Here is an 18,144-nt window from a genome sequence, read left to right on the forward strand (position 1 = left end):
CCCTCTTGGATTGTATTGAGAATTAAGAAAGATATTATTAATATATGAAATTTTGATGCATTTAAATTTTTTTATTTTTTGAATTACAGACTAACTGGATCTTCTGGGTTTATAACAGATGGACCTGGAAATTATAAATATAAAACAAAGTGCACATGGCTCATTGAAGGACAGTAAGTAGTAATGGCTAAGTTTTTTTTTTTTTTTTCTTCAGGATAGAGCTCATTGTGAGATTACTTTTCCAACGTGTAAAATTAACAATCTGTGGCAACTTAAAATATTTTTTATTTGGTAACCTTTACTTTGACAAGTGAATTTGATTTTCTTATTTTTCTTAATCTTCAATGTTAATTGAAAAAAACTTCTGTGTTGATTTGCAAATGAATTATACACACCAGAAATTTGTATATTTTCAGTTGTAATAGTTAAAAAACTGTTACAATATTTTATTATGGTTGAGGTATATGAAGAAGATTAGACTTCACTTGAATATGTAGTAGGGAAGGGAAGAGATTTTAATAGGCCTACTTATTTATTTATTTACTATTTTTAGTGATTTAACATATGGAAGTTTATTTCTTCCTCACATAACAGTTCCAAGGCAGGTGTTCCTGGTCAGCAGGCAGCTTTCTTCCCATTGGTAGTAGGACCCAAGCTCTGCCATTCATTCATTAGCTTCACTGTTGGCTAACTGCAGCCAGCAGGAGGGGAAGGAGGAAGTACGGAGAAAGCAGACCTGCTTCTTAAAAGCTTCTTGCAGAAAGTGTCACATGCATTAACTCGCATTGCAACCATTAATAACCCTTTAAAATAATTGTGGACAGTCTTAGAAGACTGGACCAAAACTGGACAAGTGGTAATTTCTTAAAACTGAATTGCAGTGTGGAATCTGAAATGATCCTAATGAACTTTTAGAACTTGTTAAGTTAAAACTGGTTTTCTATGGGACTTCCCTGGCGGTCCAATGGTTAAGACTCCACGCTTCCACTGCAGAGGGCATGGGTTCGATCCCTGGTCAGGGAACTAAGATACCACATGCCGTGTGGCATGGCCAAAAATAAAAAAAATTTTTTTAATTGGTTTTCTTGTACTTTAAATAGATCTTTAACCCATGCATGAGTTTGTAACATTCGGAAAATATTGGTTCACTGAATTATGCAGGTCTTCCAGATGTCGATATATTTCATTATATGAAATTTAAAACATCACCGTAGTTAAAAATCACCATCAATCTCATCAGAAAATTTTAAGTATTGGGAAGTTGTATCTGGGTGGTAGGTACAAATTTTCCAAAACTCATTATTGCTTGAAAGCTTATATTTTCTTTGGCAACAAATACAGGCTTGCTTTGTTCATTTTCAAGAAAATATCTACCAGATATCCAAGTCTAAATAACCATAGTTTTTACCTCTTGGACCTCCTAAAAGGGCCTCAGGGACCCTGGCATTGTGTGGACCATACTCTGAGAACTGCTGCTCTAAGGAGCTGTCTGCCCTTGCCCTTTCTACCAGTTCACTCCCATCTGATGTCCTTCTCCACTGTTGCTCTGAGTGTGCTGTCAGTGGTTGCTCCACCTCAGCCTAAGCATAAAACTAAGCAAAAAACTTCAAATCCTCCGTTTCCTTATCCACATATTCAGCCTGTCAGTAAGTTCTATCAGTTTTCCCCTCAAGAATATCTCCCCAATCCTCTTCATCTTCAACTCTACAGTTATTTTAAGAACCACCAGCCATCCTCTCTTTCCTGGGCCACTGTAATAGCCTTGAAATTGGCCTCCGGTTTTTACCTTTGCCCCTTGCCCACCTCTCACTCACTTCTTATCTTATTCCTTCTGTTTGCTATGTTTCAGACATGCTGATTTTCTTCACGTTGCTTGGACACATCAACTTCTAAAGTCTAAAACTTTAAGACTGTTATTCTATCTGCCTGAAACATTGTCCCCCCAGACTTTTCACATGGCTTATCTCTCGCCATTCTGATCTTTTCCAAAACTTTCTGGGGTATCTCCCCACCACCTGTTGTACTACTACATCACATTCCTTTAATTTCTTCCCAGTATTCATCACCATGTGAGTTAACTTGTTTATGTATTTATTTAATTGTTTGGTTAGACAAGAAGTATGGGGTAGATGAAAGGTTCAGGCTGGAGACATATAGTTAGGAATCACCAGTATATAGATGGTGTTGATATTACCAAGAACTTTTGGAGTAGAGTCTTTGGCCTAAAGCCAGGTTGGAGAGTGAAAAGGTGAGTGGGATGTGAGGAAATGGAGAAAACCGAAGTCTCCTGAGGAGTTTCAGAGGAGAAAGGGATAGGTCTGATAGTAGCTGGAAGGAGAGTTGGGATTTAAAGTTTTTTGTGTTTTGTTGTTTTTTGTAAAATATGTGATACTTAAAGAGATTTAAGTCTGGACTTGGAAGTTTCAGATGAGACGGAGATGTTAAATATTTGAGAGATGGAAGGAAAAGTAGGTAGATGTATCTATTTTAGAAAGTGGGAATTTGAGAAATTTTTGTCTGAGTGCTGAGCATAAGCAGGGAGGTGGGACTGGGTGGTCTGAAATAGAAATTGAGAACTAGTAGTAGGACTGCTGGCAGAATCGAAGCACCAGTATTGGAATCAGCCTACCCAATGTTGTGACTTTCTCCAGCATGGCTTGGTTTTCTCTATACCAGGGCTTCTTCCAGGGAGTTCCATGAAAAGGCAGAGGGGCAGGTGAGTTTAGAGGATTGGCAGGTGTGTTTGTAAAATGATGTAGTATGAAATCTTAAGTTGAATAAGAAAGGCTGATGGATTGGTAAAGAATGGCCACTGTATAGACTATAAGGCCCAAAGATGCATAGACCATGTCTATTTTGTTTACCATTGCATATTTAGTGGTCTCTAGCACATAGAAAGTACTAAGGAAATCTTTGACAAGTGAAGGAGTACTGATTACATACTATTAATTTCTTCTTTATATATAAATTCTTTAAAAATCTATTTTTTTTTCTCAAATGTTTTATAGTGATTATGATTATTATAAATTACTTTTTTCTGTTCTTTTCAGGCCAAATAGAATAATGAGACTTCGTTTCAATCATTTTGCTACAGAGTGTAGTTGGGACCATTTATATGTTTATGATGGGGACTCAATTTACGCACCTCTAGTTGCTGCCTTTAGGTAAGCTCAGTCATATAAATACTGGTTAACCATTGTTTGATTTCTGCATTTATGTATCTCCTAGATTGTATTCTTACTGGATTCACCTTTTTTATCACTTAAAACATTTACTTCATGGAAAGAGTACTAGTTATGGAGTCCTATCACTTGTGTGCTAGTCCTAACTTGGTTTCCTGTAGCTTCTGGGTGAGTTTTTGGGCAGAGAACTTGACCTCTCTTTTTAGTTTCCTGATCTATAAAGTTGTGATAGTAGTATCAAATTTACCTACTTCTTGTGGTGGTGGTGAAGTTTACATCTAAAAATGTTTTGTGAGCAATATATCGAATATATTATTTCTGTGAAAAATTAAATCAGGAACCATGTTTATCTTGATCCTTGTTGTGTTCTTCATTGCATAGGCATTCAGGAGTTATTTGTTGAATTCAGATATAGCTCTGTGTGTGTGTGTGTGTGTGTGTGTGTGTGTGATGTGTAATTATGTATATACCTTAATATGGGTGAGGGAAAAGTTTTGGAAGAGTATACATAAAATGAACAGTGGTTACCTGTGGAGAATGAGGAACATTCCAGTTATGTGTTGTGATTTTTTTTCTACAGTATATTCTGTGTTTGTTGTTAAACAGCTTAACACCAAATACATGGGGTGCTCTGAATTGTTTTGACATTTTACTTTTTATTAACAGTAAGTGGCTGTGTTGTTTATTATATTTTTGACCACATGCAAATTCAAAACTGTTTTATTTTTCTTCCTTTTACTTGATAGAGGATTTTTTAAATATATTTTTTCTAAAATGCGTATCCTTAGAGAGTCATAGTTGTCAGCTGACTTTCTGGATTTCTTTCCCTCAAATATTTGATTTCCCTGACTTTAAAAGAAATCAATTTAACAAATATTTTTTGTATTCCTCACATGGGGCTGGTTGATGTCTCTTGTAGGTGAGGAGATAACAGAGAGTGAACAGAACATGAGGAGGCAAAGGACAGCTGAGATCAGGGAACTAATGTGCCCTTGTATTTCTCCACTCCCTTTGGCTTAGAAATCTCTGCAACATGTCTTTGAACTGAGAACCAAGGCCATTTTCTGGGTTTTAGAGATTCACTTAGAGGGCCAAAGAACAGCGTGGATAGGCCATGCTAAGCATCAAAATATTGGCTACATGTTGGGCATATACATCTTTATGCCAGAATTTGACTCATACCTTGTCTTATAGCAAGAGGCACCCCAAACTTTAACACAGCACAAAAACTATCTGTAGTATGATGTTATCATGATAATAGTACTTGTTGGAGGTTTACTTGATACTGCATTTGTTAATCAAAACTCATGGAGTCCTCTCTTTATGTGCCAGGCACTTTGAATCAGCTTGCCAATAGCCCTGTGGGAACATCTGCCAAGAGGGTATGCATAACCCTGTAGTTCACCCAGACTGTGTATTTAATGAGCAGACATGTGAACCAACAGCAACCACAAAACAAGCAAAAGGGTATAACTGTTTTAGTCAGTGACTTTTGAGAGAAGCCACAGTATATGTACAGACAACAGGAGGATTTTTAAGCTTCTATAAAAAAGTTTATTTACTGAAATGTATAAATTAATGCATTGATTGTGTTAAAATTTAACCTATGACATAATTGAGTGTGCATTTTCTAAAATCATAGTGAGATAATGTATGTTTAATAATTGAAATTTACCTGAAACACAGAACCCCTGAAGCACTGATGTGCGGAAGAATTTGAAAATAACTGTTTAGGTCATAAGGCAATGTCACAAGATGGGGAGCTGAGGAGTGCTGTTGGGTCAGGAGGACTTTGGATAGAGGAATCAACCCAGTGGTGATGTGCTGGGGGCCCAGAGTGGAGTGAGCCTGGCGGCAGATAGTTCAGCCAAATAAAGAAAAAGAGAGCCACACAGGATTCAGAAGATTTGGACTTTTAATCTGCGTTCTGCCCAAGGCTCTGCATGAGTCTGAATAGTTCATTTAAGCACTCTAGTCCTCATCTTCTGAAGCCTAAAATGAAGGTGTTGTACTGTGTTTTCTCTGGGTGTATTGCAGTCCATGAAGTTTAATTTGACTCTGAACTGGTTGATCACATTATCTTTTATATGCTGAAATTCTGAATAAAATTTGTTTAACAAACAGAGTTCCATTACTGGACAAATTTGAGAACCACTAGAGCAAGTCTCTTCCAGCTGCACAACATTATGACTTTGTGGTGCATTCACTTCAACAAATGCATAAGTGCAGCACCTTTGTGGAGTACCTGCTCGCTCTGCTCAGATCTGTTGGTAGGGAGATGCAGAGGTGGTAGTGGTGATAGAGCAGGGAGAATAGTTTTCCTCTCTGAGGAAATTCTTATTCCTTCTAGAGGTTTTTGTTGTTATTTTTAAGAAAGTCAAATACTGGTGAGACATTTGTTTAGGCTGTGATGCAGAGCTGTTAGAGGAAGTCTTGTGAAAGCGGGAGTTAGCCTGTCCAGCACCCCATGGAAATCGTGGTCAGTTTGTGGCAGGTAATCAAAGGCAGGCACCTCTTTTGTGGCTGTGGACCCTCCTTCACCACTCAGAAGTATAGATGCTGTTTGGACCCATCCCCAGGCTCCTAACCCTGACTTTAAAAATCTGGCTTACCTTCCACATCTGCCTGTCCTTGCGTGTATAGTTTTGCAAGGAGAGAGGTGTGTCAAACTGAGGATTTGCCAACTATGTAAACTTAACATAGTGTAGTTGGGAAAGTCAGACTGTGCCCCAGGTGTGTTCAGAGAGCCTATATCTGTCTGGGACAGTTATGTTGAATTAAGACAGTATCTTTAGTTCAGCGATTTTCAGAAATGGTTCTAAACAATGGTACTCTGTGTTTACAATATAAGATTATGAAGAACCCCAGGGCAAGCAGTTCTTGATTTTCTCAAGTTGAACAGCTGGCTGCAGCCTAAACTGAGCCTGCATTTATTTACCTGCCTAGGGGCAGGGGACAGGGTGGTGGAGGCAGCTCAGGGTGACAGTTGAACGGCAAGCCTGCAGCATCACTTTCTCACCCACACACTTTCTATTGCCTTGCACACTGGGTTGAGGTTTATATTCATTTATTCTGTACAAAGTTTATTTTTGTCATAAACCAGTTGTTTTATTTTCACACTGGGAAAAAGCACATTCTGAAGCTGTCACAAGTTTTTGAAGTGAAAAGAAGCAAATGCCTAAGTCTCTCTGACAGTAGGGAAGCTGATCCCCTTTCTCCAGCAACGTGGTCATCTAGTGCAGGTGGCCCTCCCACTCCTTCTGACTCTCCATTCTTTCTCCCTCCACCCATTCTGCCATTCGTTCTATACATTTAAATGTCCCCACCATATAAATAATAAATACCATTAGCTATCTCTTATTGAGCACCTACTAGTGTGAGATGCTATTTAAGCCCTTCACATGCTTTAACAGTTTCTCATTACATTGCTGTGAGGTAGATAGGATTTCTTTCATTGTGCTTTTGAGGAAGCTAAGGCTCAGAGATGTCAGTGACATGCACAGGCTTGTGGAACAAGAATTGGAGCTCACGTCTCTGACCCTGAAGCTCATGCTAAGATAACAAAGAGTGTCCTACATGTGACTGAGTCCCCCAGTCCTTTACTGTGCCAGTATTTCTTACGGCAAGATTGCTTTTGACATACGTGTTTCTAGGTGGCCCTGCTCTTGCAAGTACTTACCCCTCATCATTTTAGGGGATTCTGGTATATAAAACTGATGAAAGCATGATGATGGTTGAAACCTTCATTTAGGTCTATGATCAAATGTCATTTCTTCCAAGAGTCCTTCCCTAAATGCCCTTTCTAAAGTAGCACTTTCTGTTCTTTTACTCTGTTTTATTTCCCTTCATAGTATTTACCTCTACCTGGCATTATATATACACACCTGTGGGCCAGGGGTTGGGGGTTCGTATCTAGGCTTATTCTTTCTCTGGCATGAACTCCAGTAAAGGCAGAGACGTCTTCACTGTTGTATTCCTGGTACCTAGAACAGTGCCTCACTTGTAGTAAGTACTTAGTATTTGTTAGTTGAATGCATAGTAGAAAATGCTTCACCGTTTTGCAACCCCTAGTTCTGCCTGCATATTAAAAACTTGTTGAATGAAAATCCCATCCCTTCTTCCTCCTCACACCCTGCTTATATGCTCTTCCACTCATTTTTATATGCACTTGTATAAATACACATAAATGTACACATATACTAGGCCCATCGTCTTGCAGCTTGTTTTTATTCCTACTCATCAGAATGCCTTGATGAGCGCCTTGTCAGTCCTGCAGACCTAACGTATGTAATGACTCATTCATCCAGCTCCCAGATGACCATTTAGGTGGTTTTCAACCTGTTCTCATTCTGAATAGTGCTGCGGTGAGGATTCTTATATATTTGTGTATGTGAGCAAGTGTTTCTTCTACTAAGAAATAGAATTGCTAGGTCATAATGAATGAGCATTTGAGATAGTCATCAGCCCAAAAGTATGTGCTTTAGGAAAGAAAAGAGGCCCGTGTGGCTGGGGTTGAGCCAGTGAAAGGAAGAGAGTACAGATCTTCCTTGGCTTATGATGGGGTTATGTCCTGATAAACCCATTGTATGTTAAAAATATTGTAAGTTGAAATGCATTTAATACACCTCACCTACCGAACATCATAGCTTAGCCTAGCCCACCTTAAATGTGCTCAGAACACTTACATTAGCCTACAGTTGGGCAAAGTCATCTAACACAAAGCCTATTTTATAATGTTGAATATCTCATGTAATTTTGAATACTGTACTGAAAGTGAAAAACAGAAAGGTTGTCTGGGTACAGAGTGGTTGTACATGTATTGGTTGTTTACCCTTGTGATCGTGTGGCTGACTGGGAGCTACAGCTTTGTGTTGGTGCCCAGCATCGTGAGAGAGTATCAACAGCATATCGCTAGCCTGGGAAAAGGTCAAAATTCTAAGTACAGTTTCTACTGAATGTGTATCCCTTTTGTACCATTGTAAAGTCAAAAAATTGTAGGTCAAAAAACTGTAAGTCAAAAAATTGTAAGTCGAACCATTGTAAGTCGGGGACCATCTGTAATACATGAGACGTTTGTTCATCGGATGGGATTGTGTGTGTGGAACAGATTGCACAGGGCCTGGTAAGGAGTTAGGCTTTAACTGAGTGAGATGATGGTGGTACTGAACAATAACTGGGCAAAAGATAGGAGCATATGAAGAAAAGCAAAAGATGCAAGTAAACATAGGAAAAATGATTAACCTCAGGAGTATAAGAGAAGCTCAAAACCACAGGTTAAAAAAATCACTTTCACATATTAAATTAGCAAAACTAAAGTAGGACTGGTAATTCTCCTTGTTGGCGGGGTTAGGTGGGATGGACCCTTTCATTCTCTATCGGTGGGATTTCAAGTCACCATCTCTCTTCTGGAAAGCAAATTGGTATATGGATTAAGAGCCTTAAAGCCATCATTTAGACCCTTTGACTCGGTAATTCTTTCTCTTTGTAGACACCCAACAGATACTGTTGTGGACTGAGCTCTGAGTAAGGTTCTAAAAGTTCTGAGGGAGCTCTTAGAGACATAGAAATGCTTATGGTATATTACCTGTAAAATAGAATATGATATGTAACATGGTATCAATTAAACAAAGAAAGTACATCAGAATGCTAATAGTATTGGGATGATGGATGTTTGTATATCAAACTTTTATTTCTATTTTTACTTTTCATGTCTTTCAATGGTATATGTTTGGTATCCATGAACTCATAAAGTTTGTTACTTTCTGTGATTGTGGAGGTTTACTCAGTTTTTCAAAGGAGTATTATAAAATGTTTTACTTAAAAAAAAAAAAAGAATAGGGTCGTCGGTTTCAAATCTCATTTAAAATATAACCTAGGGGCTTCACTGGTGGCGCAGTGGTTGAGAGTCCACCTGCCGATGCAGGGGACACGGGTTCGTGCCCCGGTCAGGGAAGATCCCACATGCTGCGGAGCGGCTGGGCCCGTGAGCCATGGCCGCTGAGCCTGCGCGTCCAGAGCCTGTGCTCCACAACGGGAGAGGCCACAACAGTGAGAGGCCCGCGTACCGCAAAAAAAAAAAAAATACATATATATATATATATATATATATATAACCTAGAATAGAGAAGAGCTTAGCAAAAGATTCAGATCTGTTCCTGTGCATTTATCACAGGAATTTGGCCCTCTTCCTATAAGTGGCTTTTTAAATTACAAGGGTGAAATCCAGTTGAATTTGTGTTCTGTCACCATGTGATGTGTCTGTGATTATGCTTCCCTTTATAAGACATGTGTTTTCATTTCAGTGGCCTCATTGTTCCTGAGAGAGATGGCAACGAGACTGTCCCAGAGGTCGTTGCCACATCAGGTTATGCCCTGCTGCATTTTTTTAGTGATGCTGCTTATAATTTGACTGGATTTAATATCACTTACAAGTAAGATATTTAAGTCTAATATTTGTGATTTTTTTCAGAAGACTGTATACTTTGTTTTAACAATAATAATGACTAACATATTGAGGGTTTACAATGTGCCAGGCATTATGCTAAGCAGTTTGCATGAATTTTCTCATTTAAAGTTCTTTTAAAAACTCAGTTACAGCCACTGTTTTTCTACTTCTTTTATAAATGAGGCAAGTGGCAGGAAAAGGTAAAGTAAATTGTCAAAGCAGTGGAACCAGAGTTGCAACCCAGGTCTTGCTGCTGTTGAGCGTCTCCTGGAAAAGAGGGGCATTATCCATTCCTGCCAATGGATAAAAACTTTGGAGGAGTTTGCTAAGTACAATTTAACAAATATTAGTAGTTTTCATGTACTCAGTAGTTGGCCCATTGATGACAACTTAGTTGAGGTTACAAAGGAAATGTAGACAGACAGACTCTGGGCAGCTTTTGGAATTTGTTGCAGTAGGAGAGAAGCTAACTTCTGTCTTTACCTTTTTTTCCTAAGAAATGTTTATTTTCAGAAGTAGTTAAATTCATAAAATGCCATAAGCAGGGGGTCTGTGATAAAGAACTTCTGTGGCCCACAAAACCTAAAATATATATTATCTGGCCTTTTACACAATACGTTTGACAACTCCTGGTATAGCTGATAACCCCCGTGTGTAACCTTTATACTGGGTTCTTTTTCTTGCCCATTTTCTCAGAATCTCAGTAGTCTTTCAACCCTAGTTAAAGCCATCTTTATCTTGATTGGTATGGTGATTCAGTTTTTCAGGTACCCAAGGTTTGTGACTTAGCAGCCTGGGCAGCTCATCACAAGCCTGGGTTTGAAAAGTAGGCATATGCATTTATTATATTATATTATAACATAGATTATAAAAATACTATATACACATACTTATAAAATTTTATTATAAATGTATCGTGAACTGACGTTAGGATGTAGGTGTGAATGTTAATTAGCTTGTTTTGTAACTGATTCCTGATTTTCTGGCATGCTTTGCTACAAAATTCCTTTTTAGTTTTCTTTACACTCTTACAGTATCTTGCTAATCCTGTTATCCCCCCTTTTTAAAATCAGAATTATGTCTTTTCAAAGTGTTGTCAATATCATTGTCACGTTACTATGCAACACTTTATGGTTAAACTCATGTATTAAGTTAAACTACCCCTCCCTTTTCTTGCATCTGAGATGGGTAGATAAACTTGCTAAGGAATTTAATACACACCAATCTGAGCAATAATCTTAAGCAAATTCTGTAAACTTTTAGAGACTATCCAGAGGAATGAGGATGGTAGTGTATTGTTTGCAATTTGTTTTATCCTTTTCTTCTCCAGCTTTGCTAGCATGCATTTGGCAATTTTATAATGCTCACCATTTGTGGGCTACCAAGAATTAGGATAGTCATCCTGTCCTTAAGGAGCTAAGCCTGGATATTTTGCAAGAATCTCTTCTCTTCTTGTAATCTCTTTAACTGTCTCTTCTTATGAGAATCCAACAGGTTTAATTTGATTTTATTACTTGCCCTAGTTCTGCAGGGTTGAGTGATCCCATTTAGGCTAAATGGTAAGTACTGCAATTACGCTTGTGAATGAACTGGCTAGACAGTAAGATTTCTTAAGCCTTGTGTAGGAGGAAGTTCTGCTAAGTTAATCAAAATGTTGCTTTGTGTTGATTTAATTTCCCCCCACTATTTTTATAGTTTTGACATGTGTCCGAATAATTGCTCAGGCCGAGGAGAATGTAAGATGAGTAATAGCAGCAACACTGTTCAATGTGAATGTTCTGAAAACTGGAAAGGTGAAGCATGTGACATCCCTCACTGTGTAAATAACTGTGGTTTTCCTCATCGAGGCATCTGCAATTCAAGTGATGTCAGAGGATGCTCCTGCTTCTCAGAGTGGCAGGGTAGGAACTTCTTTGTTTCTTTTTTTTTCTTTCAATTTACAGAATGTTTCTAGTTTAATAAGTTGTAGATTGACTTTATTCCTAATATCTGTACCATTTATGTTAATCAAATATCAGGAAGCGTTTAAATTTTCATATCTCTTTATTCAGCTTCTTACAAATCTTTGAATTCATAGATGTATGGTTGTGGTCTCTAGAGATGTGGAGCAGTTTAACAGTCTTTGCAGTTCATTCATGAATTTAGAGAACTTGGTCTCAGCCATAAGACATAGAGAACCAAGCTGGGAGGTGGAACAAGAGCTGACAATAATGGTCTCTCCACAGAAACTTTCAATAAATTCAGAGAAAATTGGGGTTGATTATACAGTAGAATCCTAAAGCAGTCAGTTATTGGAATTATCTGCAGATACAGATTATTAAAGAAGCCCTTTAGCAAATTCTTCAAGGGGTGGGTGATAGCAGCTGTTACTGATTTAGTTTTTTGGGTTTTTTTTAATACATTTACCCCTTTCTTGAACACATTTATTTTGAATTTCCAGAAATGTGCTTGTTTAGATGCTTTAGTTTGTTCGGTTTGGCTGACATTGAGCAGTTAAATAATTGAAGTATTTGACTACCTACCACTTTGCAAATGTTGGAGCAGAAGCCAAACCTCTCAAAAAAGGAGTTTCTTGATTTTGGAAATGGATGGTTTGTAATACTCCCAGGACTAGTCTTTACATTTTAGCTCTAAAGTTTTTTTTGTTTTTTTTTCAAAAATTTATTTATTTTTGGCTGCGTTGGGTCTTCCTGGCTGCATGTGAACTTTCTCTAGTTGAGACAAGTGGGAGCTACTCTTTGTTGCGTTGCGCAGGCTTCTCATTGCAATGGCTTCTCTTATTGCGGAGCACAGGCTCTAGGTGCGCGGGCTCAGTAGTTGTGGCGCACGAGCTTAGTTGCTCCACGGCATGTGGGATCCTCCTGGACCAGAGATCGAACCCATGTCCCCTGCATTGGCAGGCAGATTCTTAACCACTGCACCACCAGGGAAGTCCCTAAAGTTTTTCATTTGAATTAATAATTCCTTTGTACACTCTTTCCTCTGAGAGCTGCTTAAGCAAGTATTTTATTACTAAAAAATCCTAACCTAGATATTGTCAGGTCTTCATTAGAAAGTATGTGATTTTGAATTTTATTAGAGATTACCCTTGGTCACTACCTTTGAGTAAATTGAAAGCACAAATTAAAGGGATATGTCTGATATTTAGATGCTAAAGGAAAGACTGTAAATATTCTTTAGATAATTTGTTGTATTTAGATGATTCAAACTTGAAACGCAGTAGTTTTCTTTTTTTTTTTTTTTTTGTCCTTGCTGCACTGCATGTGGGAATCTTAGTTCCCCTGACCAGGGATTGAACCCAGGCCCCCTGCAGTAGAAGTGCAGAGCACTGACCACTGGACTCCCAGGGAATTCCTGAATTGCAGTAATTTTAAAGCTGCATTTTGTGAAGCTAATTTATTATGTTTTATTAGGTCCTGGATGTTCAGTTCCTGTACCAGCTAACCAGTCATTTTGGACACAAGAGGAATATTCTAACCTAAAGCTCCCCAGAGCCTCTCACAAAGCTGTGGTCAATGGAAATATAATGTGGGTTGTTGGAGGATATATGTTCAACCACTCAGATTACAACATGGTTCTAGCGTAAGTTGTTTTAAAAATTTTTACAAGAAGCTTACTTTTCCATTTTGAAAATATTTAAAGTAGAGATAAGCAAAAAGAAAAGAAATCATTAGTAATTGCATTCCTGAAGAAAATCTCTGTTAGTATTTTAGTAGTTGTATTCTAGACTTTTGGGGACATATTCTTAGTTTTTGAAATTGGGAGCCACAAAGAATTCATTGCTGTAATAAAGAACAATTCATCTTTTCCAGACACTGTCTCTCAGATTTTGTGTTAGATATATATAATAGGTCCTATATAAATAGGGGATTGATTTGCCTCTTAATTTAATTAACATTGCTATAGGTTAAACGGCTTGCATTTATAGTTTGCTAGTGGAAATTATGCCATTCTTTAATACTTCCCAGGGTTCAAGGTCTTTTGCTGGTTCCATGCTGCTCATCCTGAAGGGAGAGTATGTTTTCACAGTGGAATTAGCTATGGAGTTTGACTTTGGGGAGAAATTTTTGAACACCTACTGTTGTGCTGATTTTGTGCCCTGGAAAGTTTTTCTAAACATTTTTTACTAATGAAGATTGTCAAAAATCAGCATCTGTTCTTTAAGGAATTCTGGAAATATGGCAGTAATAGTATAGTTTCTGAATCCCCCAAACATAGTCACTAAAGCACAGAGAACAACTAGGATAGCAAAATAAAAAACACATGGATAATATCTATAACAAACTTGGTCAGAAGGCATCCACACAAATAGGTGGGGTTAAACCATTGACAGCTACAAGACCTTTGTGCTATCAGTATCTATGTAGGAGTAAGCAAAGGGGAGCACTGGGCCCACCAGCAGTAAACCCAAAGACCCGCTGGAAAGCTCAGCAAGCTGCTTTGAGAACAGCAGCTGGAATTGGGAAGATTTTGCATGTTCTAGTAGTGGGGATGAGCTCAAGGGATCTGTAGTAGGATCTGAAGGTGCTGGAACAGTTTGTGCCTTATTAACTTTCAAAAAACCAGCCAAAGACTCTTTGTAGGAGAAAGTCCCACACTGAAGAAAAGCTGCTGGGAATAGAATTCAAATTGAACAGGACAGGGACAGCAGAGAAAGAAAGTCCAGATAACAGTCTGAGAGGGGAACAGAGCTAGGAGATCTCAAGTAAGGTGCCAAATAGTTGGACACTACACTACAACAGAAGAGGAGCTAGTGAGCTGAGAAGCTAGAAAAACTAGCTAAATCAAGCGTCTCCTATAAGGGTTCAGGAAAATTTTTTTTAAATTACAAAAAAATTAAATTAAAAAAATTAAAATTTAGCAACAGAAAAAATATCAAGGTCAAATCTCATAGAAAGTTATTATAAAAAAGAAGAGAATAAGTAGAATAATACCCCTTCAATGTGAAAGCATAATAGAAAAACTGACAAAAATTATAACTTAGTATTCCAAAGTAAGCTAACATACAATAAGAAAATGATAAAATACATGAAAGAACAATATAACCAAGACTAGAAAAATTCAGAAATGAGATGATAGAAGTTAGGAAAGAATTTTAAAATAATTTCAGATTTAAAGACAAACCTAGAAGGAACACAGAGTAAATAAACACAAAAGATACTCCTTTAGAAATAGAATATGAAAAAAAAGAAATAGAATATGAAAAAGGAAATTTTAAAAAATCATAAATAAATGAAGGTCATTTTCCCCTATTCTTTGTATGATAAGTACAGTTAAAAAACCTGGACATTATATATAAAACAAACATAAGAAAACTCTGAAGAAGGCAGTCTTATTAGGGACCTCAAGACCCAAAAAATGACATAATCGTAAGTTCCAAGCGTTTTCCTTTAGTCTCATATATCTCAGACTTGATGTTGGAAAAATCAGCAGTCTGGAAATGTTAATAGGTATAAGCTGAAAAAGCCCCAAGAAAACCCTGTTTTCTCTAGCCCGAGGACCAGGAAAGGGGCAGCTTAGCAAGACAGAAAACTTTTAGAAAATAACCACTCGACCTTAGACAAACAGCACAGAAAGGACTGTGGCTTCACCCCCACCCCTGCTAGCAAAGTGTTAGTATAGAGTCTAGATTTCCACTTATGCCAGGATAAAGTGAGGTGCTCCAACCACCACCCCTCATCCCACCAGAGTAGGGTTAGAGAAGGCCATATAGGGAGCTGAGATTTACTTCTCCACCAGGCATTAATGAGGCCTCCCCCACCCCTGTGACATCAGTGGAGACACTGTGGGGAGCCTGGATTTCTACCCCTGTCTGGCAGCAACAGCAGTAATGAGTAGACTTTCCCTCTCTCCACTGGGGTGGTGTCAGAGGAGGCCTGCTATAACAGAAGATTTAAATAAGGTCCAGTCTCATGTCATGATACCCAAAATGTTGAGATTTCAATTGAAAATCATTTGTCATGGTAAGAGCCAGGAAAATCTCAACTTGAATGAGAAAGGCAATCAAGAGATACTGACACCAAGGTGACACATATATTAGAGTTATCTGACAAAGATTTTAAAGCAGCCATTATAAAAATGCTTCAGCAGTTCTCTCAACAACAGAATGGAGAGGACAGAGGAGAGAATCAGTGAACTTGAAGATAGAACAATAGAAATTCCTTAATCTGAACAATGCAGAGAAAATAAAACATTTAAAAGATGAACAGAGTTTCAGAGACCTGTGGACTGTAACAAAAAATCTTAACATTTCTGTCACCAGAGGAGCCTTGGAAGAAGAGGAGGAAGAGGGTGTGTATGAAAAAGTACTTGAAGAAATAGTTGAAAAGTGCCCAAGTTTGGCAAAAGATATGCATGTACAGAGTCAAGAGGTTAGGTGAACTCCAACAATCCCAACTCCCACAGGAGTTTACATTTCATTAATTCTTTCTTATTCCATCTCTCATTCTGCTCAGCTGTCATACTGTCTTTTCATTTTTTAGATCTCCACCACATTTTCTCCTGTTTTCCTGCTCAGCTAGTGGCCTTGTTTCCCATTTCTGTTTTGAAAGATAAAGGTTATCAAAAGAGGACTTCCACAAACTCCCACCACCACATTTAGCAGTTACCTACATATTGCTCATTTTTCTGTCTTCTGTTTCTTTACATCAGAACTGTTCAGCGGACAGTTTCTGTTTTGCTTATGATGGGAATGCTCTGTGTTTACACTGTCATGTCACTATCCACATGTGGTTATTGAGCACTTGAAATGTGGCTAGTATGACTAAGGAGTGGATTTTAAATTTTCAGTTCTTATTCCTCATCTTACTTGATCTTTCACAAACATTCGATAAAACTAGTCTCTCCCTCCTCTTTTAAACAGTTTCTTCACTTGGCTTCCAGGACTCCATACTTCCTTGACATTTTTTCTAACTTCCCATTCCTTCTCAGGCTCCTTAGCCTGATGATGTGCCCCAGGGCTCAGTCCTTGGTCCCCTTCTGTGAGAGTGTGTATTCACTCCCTTGGTGATCTCATGTAATATCTTGGCCTTTATGCTGGTGACTTCCAAATTTATATCTGCATCCTAGACTTATCACCTGTTCCCATATCCCCACCTCTTTATTTGACATCTCAATAGGCATCTAAAACTCCATGTGTCCCAAACTGATCTTTCCTCCAAGCCTGTTCTTGCCCCAGAAGTCCCTATCTCAGTAAACGACCACTCCATTCTTCTATTTGGCTTAAGCCAAAAATTTCAGAGTCATTCTTGACTTCTTGTTTTTTCACACTCCATATCAGTATATGTATTAGTTATCTCTTGCTGTGTAAATTACCACAAACTAGCAGATTAAAACAACACACATTTATTACCTCATAGTGTCTGCTGGTCAGGGTTCTAGGCATGGCTTAACTGGGTTCTCAGCAATCAAGGTGTTACCTGGCCTGTGTTCTAATTTAGAGGTTCAACTGGGCAGGAATCCATTTCCAAGCTCACCCATTTCCTGGTGGTTGTAGGACTAAGGGCCCTGGCTTCTTGCTGTCTGTCAACTGGAGGCCACCTCAACTCCTGGAGGCTGTCCAGAGTTCCTTATTGGTAGGGTTTCCCCAGTATGGCTGCTTACTTATCAGGCCACAGGGAGAGTCTCTGGCCTGAGTCTGCTAGCAGGATAGATGTCATGGAAATGACATCTCATTATTTTTGCCAAATTCTGTTGGTTAGAAGCAAGTCATAGATCCTGCTCACACTCGAGGGGAGGATATTATATACATGGGTATGAACACCAGGAGGCAGGGATCATGAAGACCACCCTAGTGTCTGTCTGCCACAATATGTCAGCAGATCTTGTTAGCTCTTCTTTTAAAATCTATCCCTAGGGCTTCCCTGGTGGTGCAGTGGTTGGGAGTCCGCCTGCCGATGCAGGGGATGCGGGTTCGTACCCCAGTCTGGGAGGATCCCGCATGCTGCGGAGCGGCTGGGCCCGTGAGCCGTGGCTGCTGAGCCTGCGCGTCCGGAGCCTGTGCTCCGCAACGGGAGAGGCCACGGCGGTGGGAGGCCCGTGTACTGCAAAAAAAAAAAAAAAAATCTATCCCTAATCTAACCACTTCTCACTACTTCTAGTGTTGCCACCCTGAGAAGTAAAGGTAAAATTAAAGGTGTAAAGGTGATTGTCCCTTCCACTGTTATACTAGATACTATGAGTCATATATTCTACCATTTATGTGATTTTTGTACTTCTTCCTGGCATCATCCTCCCTTGAAGTAAGAAATCTGGGAGTCATTTTGATACTTCCTCTCCTTTACCTCCTCATAGCATAATCTCATGTCAAGCCCATCAACTCTGTCACCAAATACATGTCATATTCATTCTTTTCTCTCTTAAGACCAGCTTGCCAATATCTCTCATCTAGGATTCAGCAGTAGGTTCCTATAAAGTCTGTCTGTTTCCATTCATTCTGCTTAATCCATTTTCTAAATATCAACTGGGGTGATTTTTTAGGGTATACATTTTATCATTTACTACCTTCTTAAAACCCTT

At 38.7% G+C, this 18,144-nt stretch overlaps 1 protein-coding gene across 3 annotated transcripts in view; it reads left to right on the forward strand.

Annotated features, from left to right (window-relative positions):
- Window positions 1-18,144, forward strand: part of ATRN (attractin) — a 175,848-nt gene that overhangs the window by 48,622 nt on the left and 109,082 nt on the right. For all 3 annotated transcript variants that reach the window (XM_033415733.2, XM_049698757.1, XM_004285303.3), the window contains exons 2-6: window positions 90-173; window positions 3,051-3,164; window positions 9,485-9,613; window positions 11,323-11,528; window positions 13,041-13,209. In XM_033415733.2, coding sequence (XP_033271624.1) covers window positions 90-173; window positions 3,051-3,164; window positions 9,485-9,613; window positions 11,323-11,528; window positions 13,041-13,209 — 702 coding nt within the window. The remainder of the gene's footprint in view (window positions 1-89; window positions 174-3,050; window positions 3,165-9,484; window positions 9,614-11,322; window positions 11,529-13,040; window positions 13,210-18,144) is intronic.

Source organism: Orcinus orca, chromosome 16, assembly GCF_937001465.1.
Source record: "Orcinus orca chromosome 16, mOrcOrc1.1, whole genome shotgun sequence".
In the NCBI taxonomy this organism is placed as follows: domain Eukaryota; kingdom Metazoa; phylum Chordata; class Mammalia; order Artiodactyla; family Delphinidae; genus Orcinus; species Orcinus orca.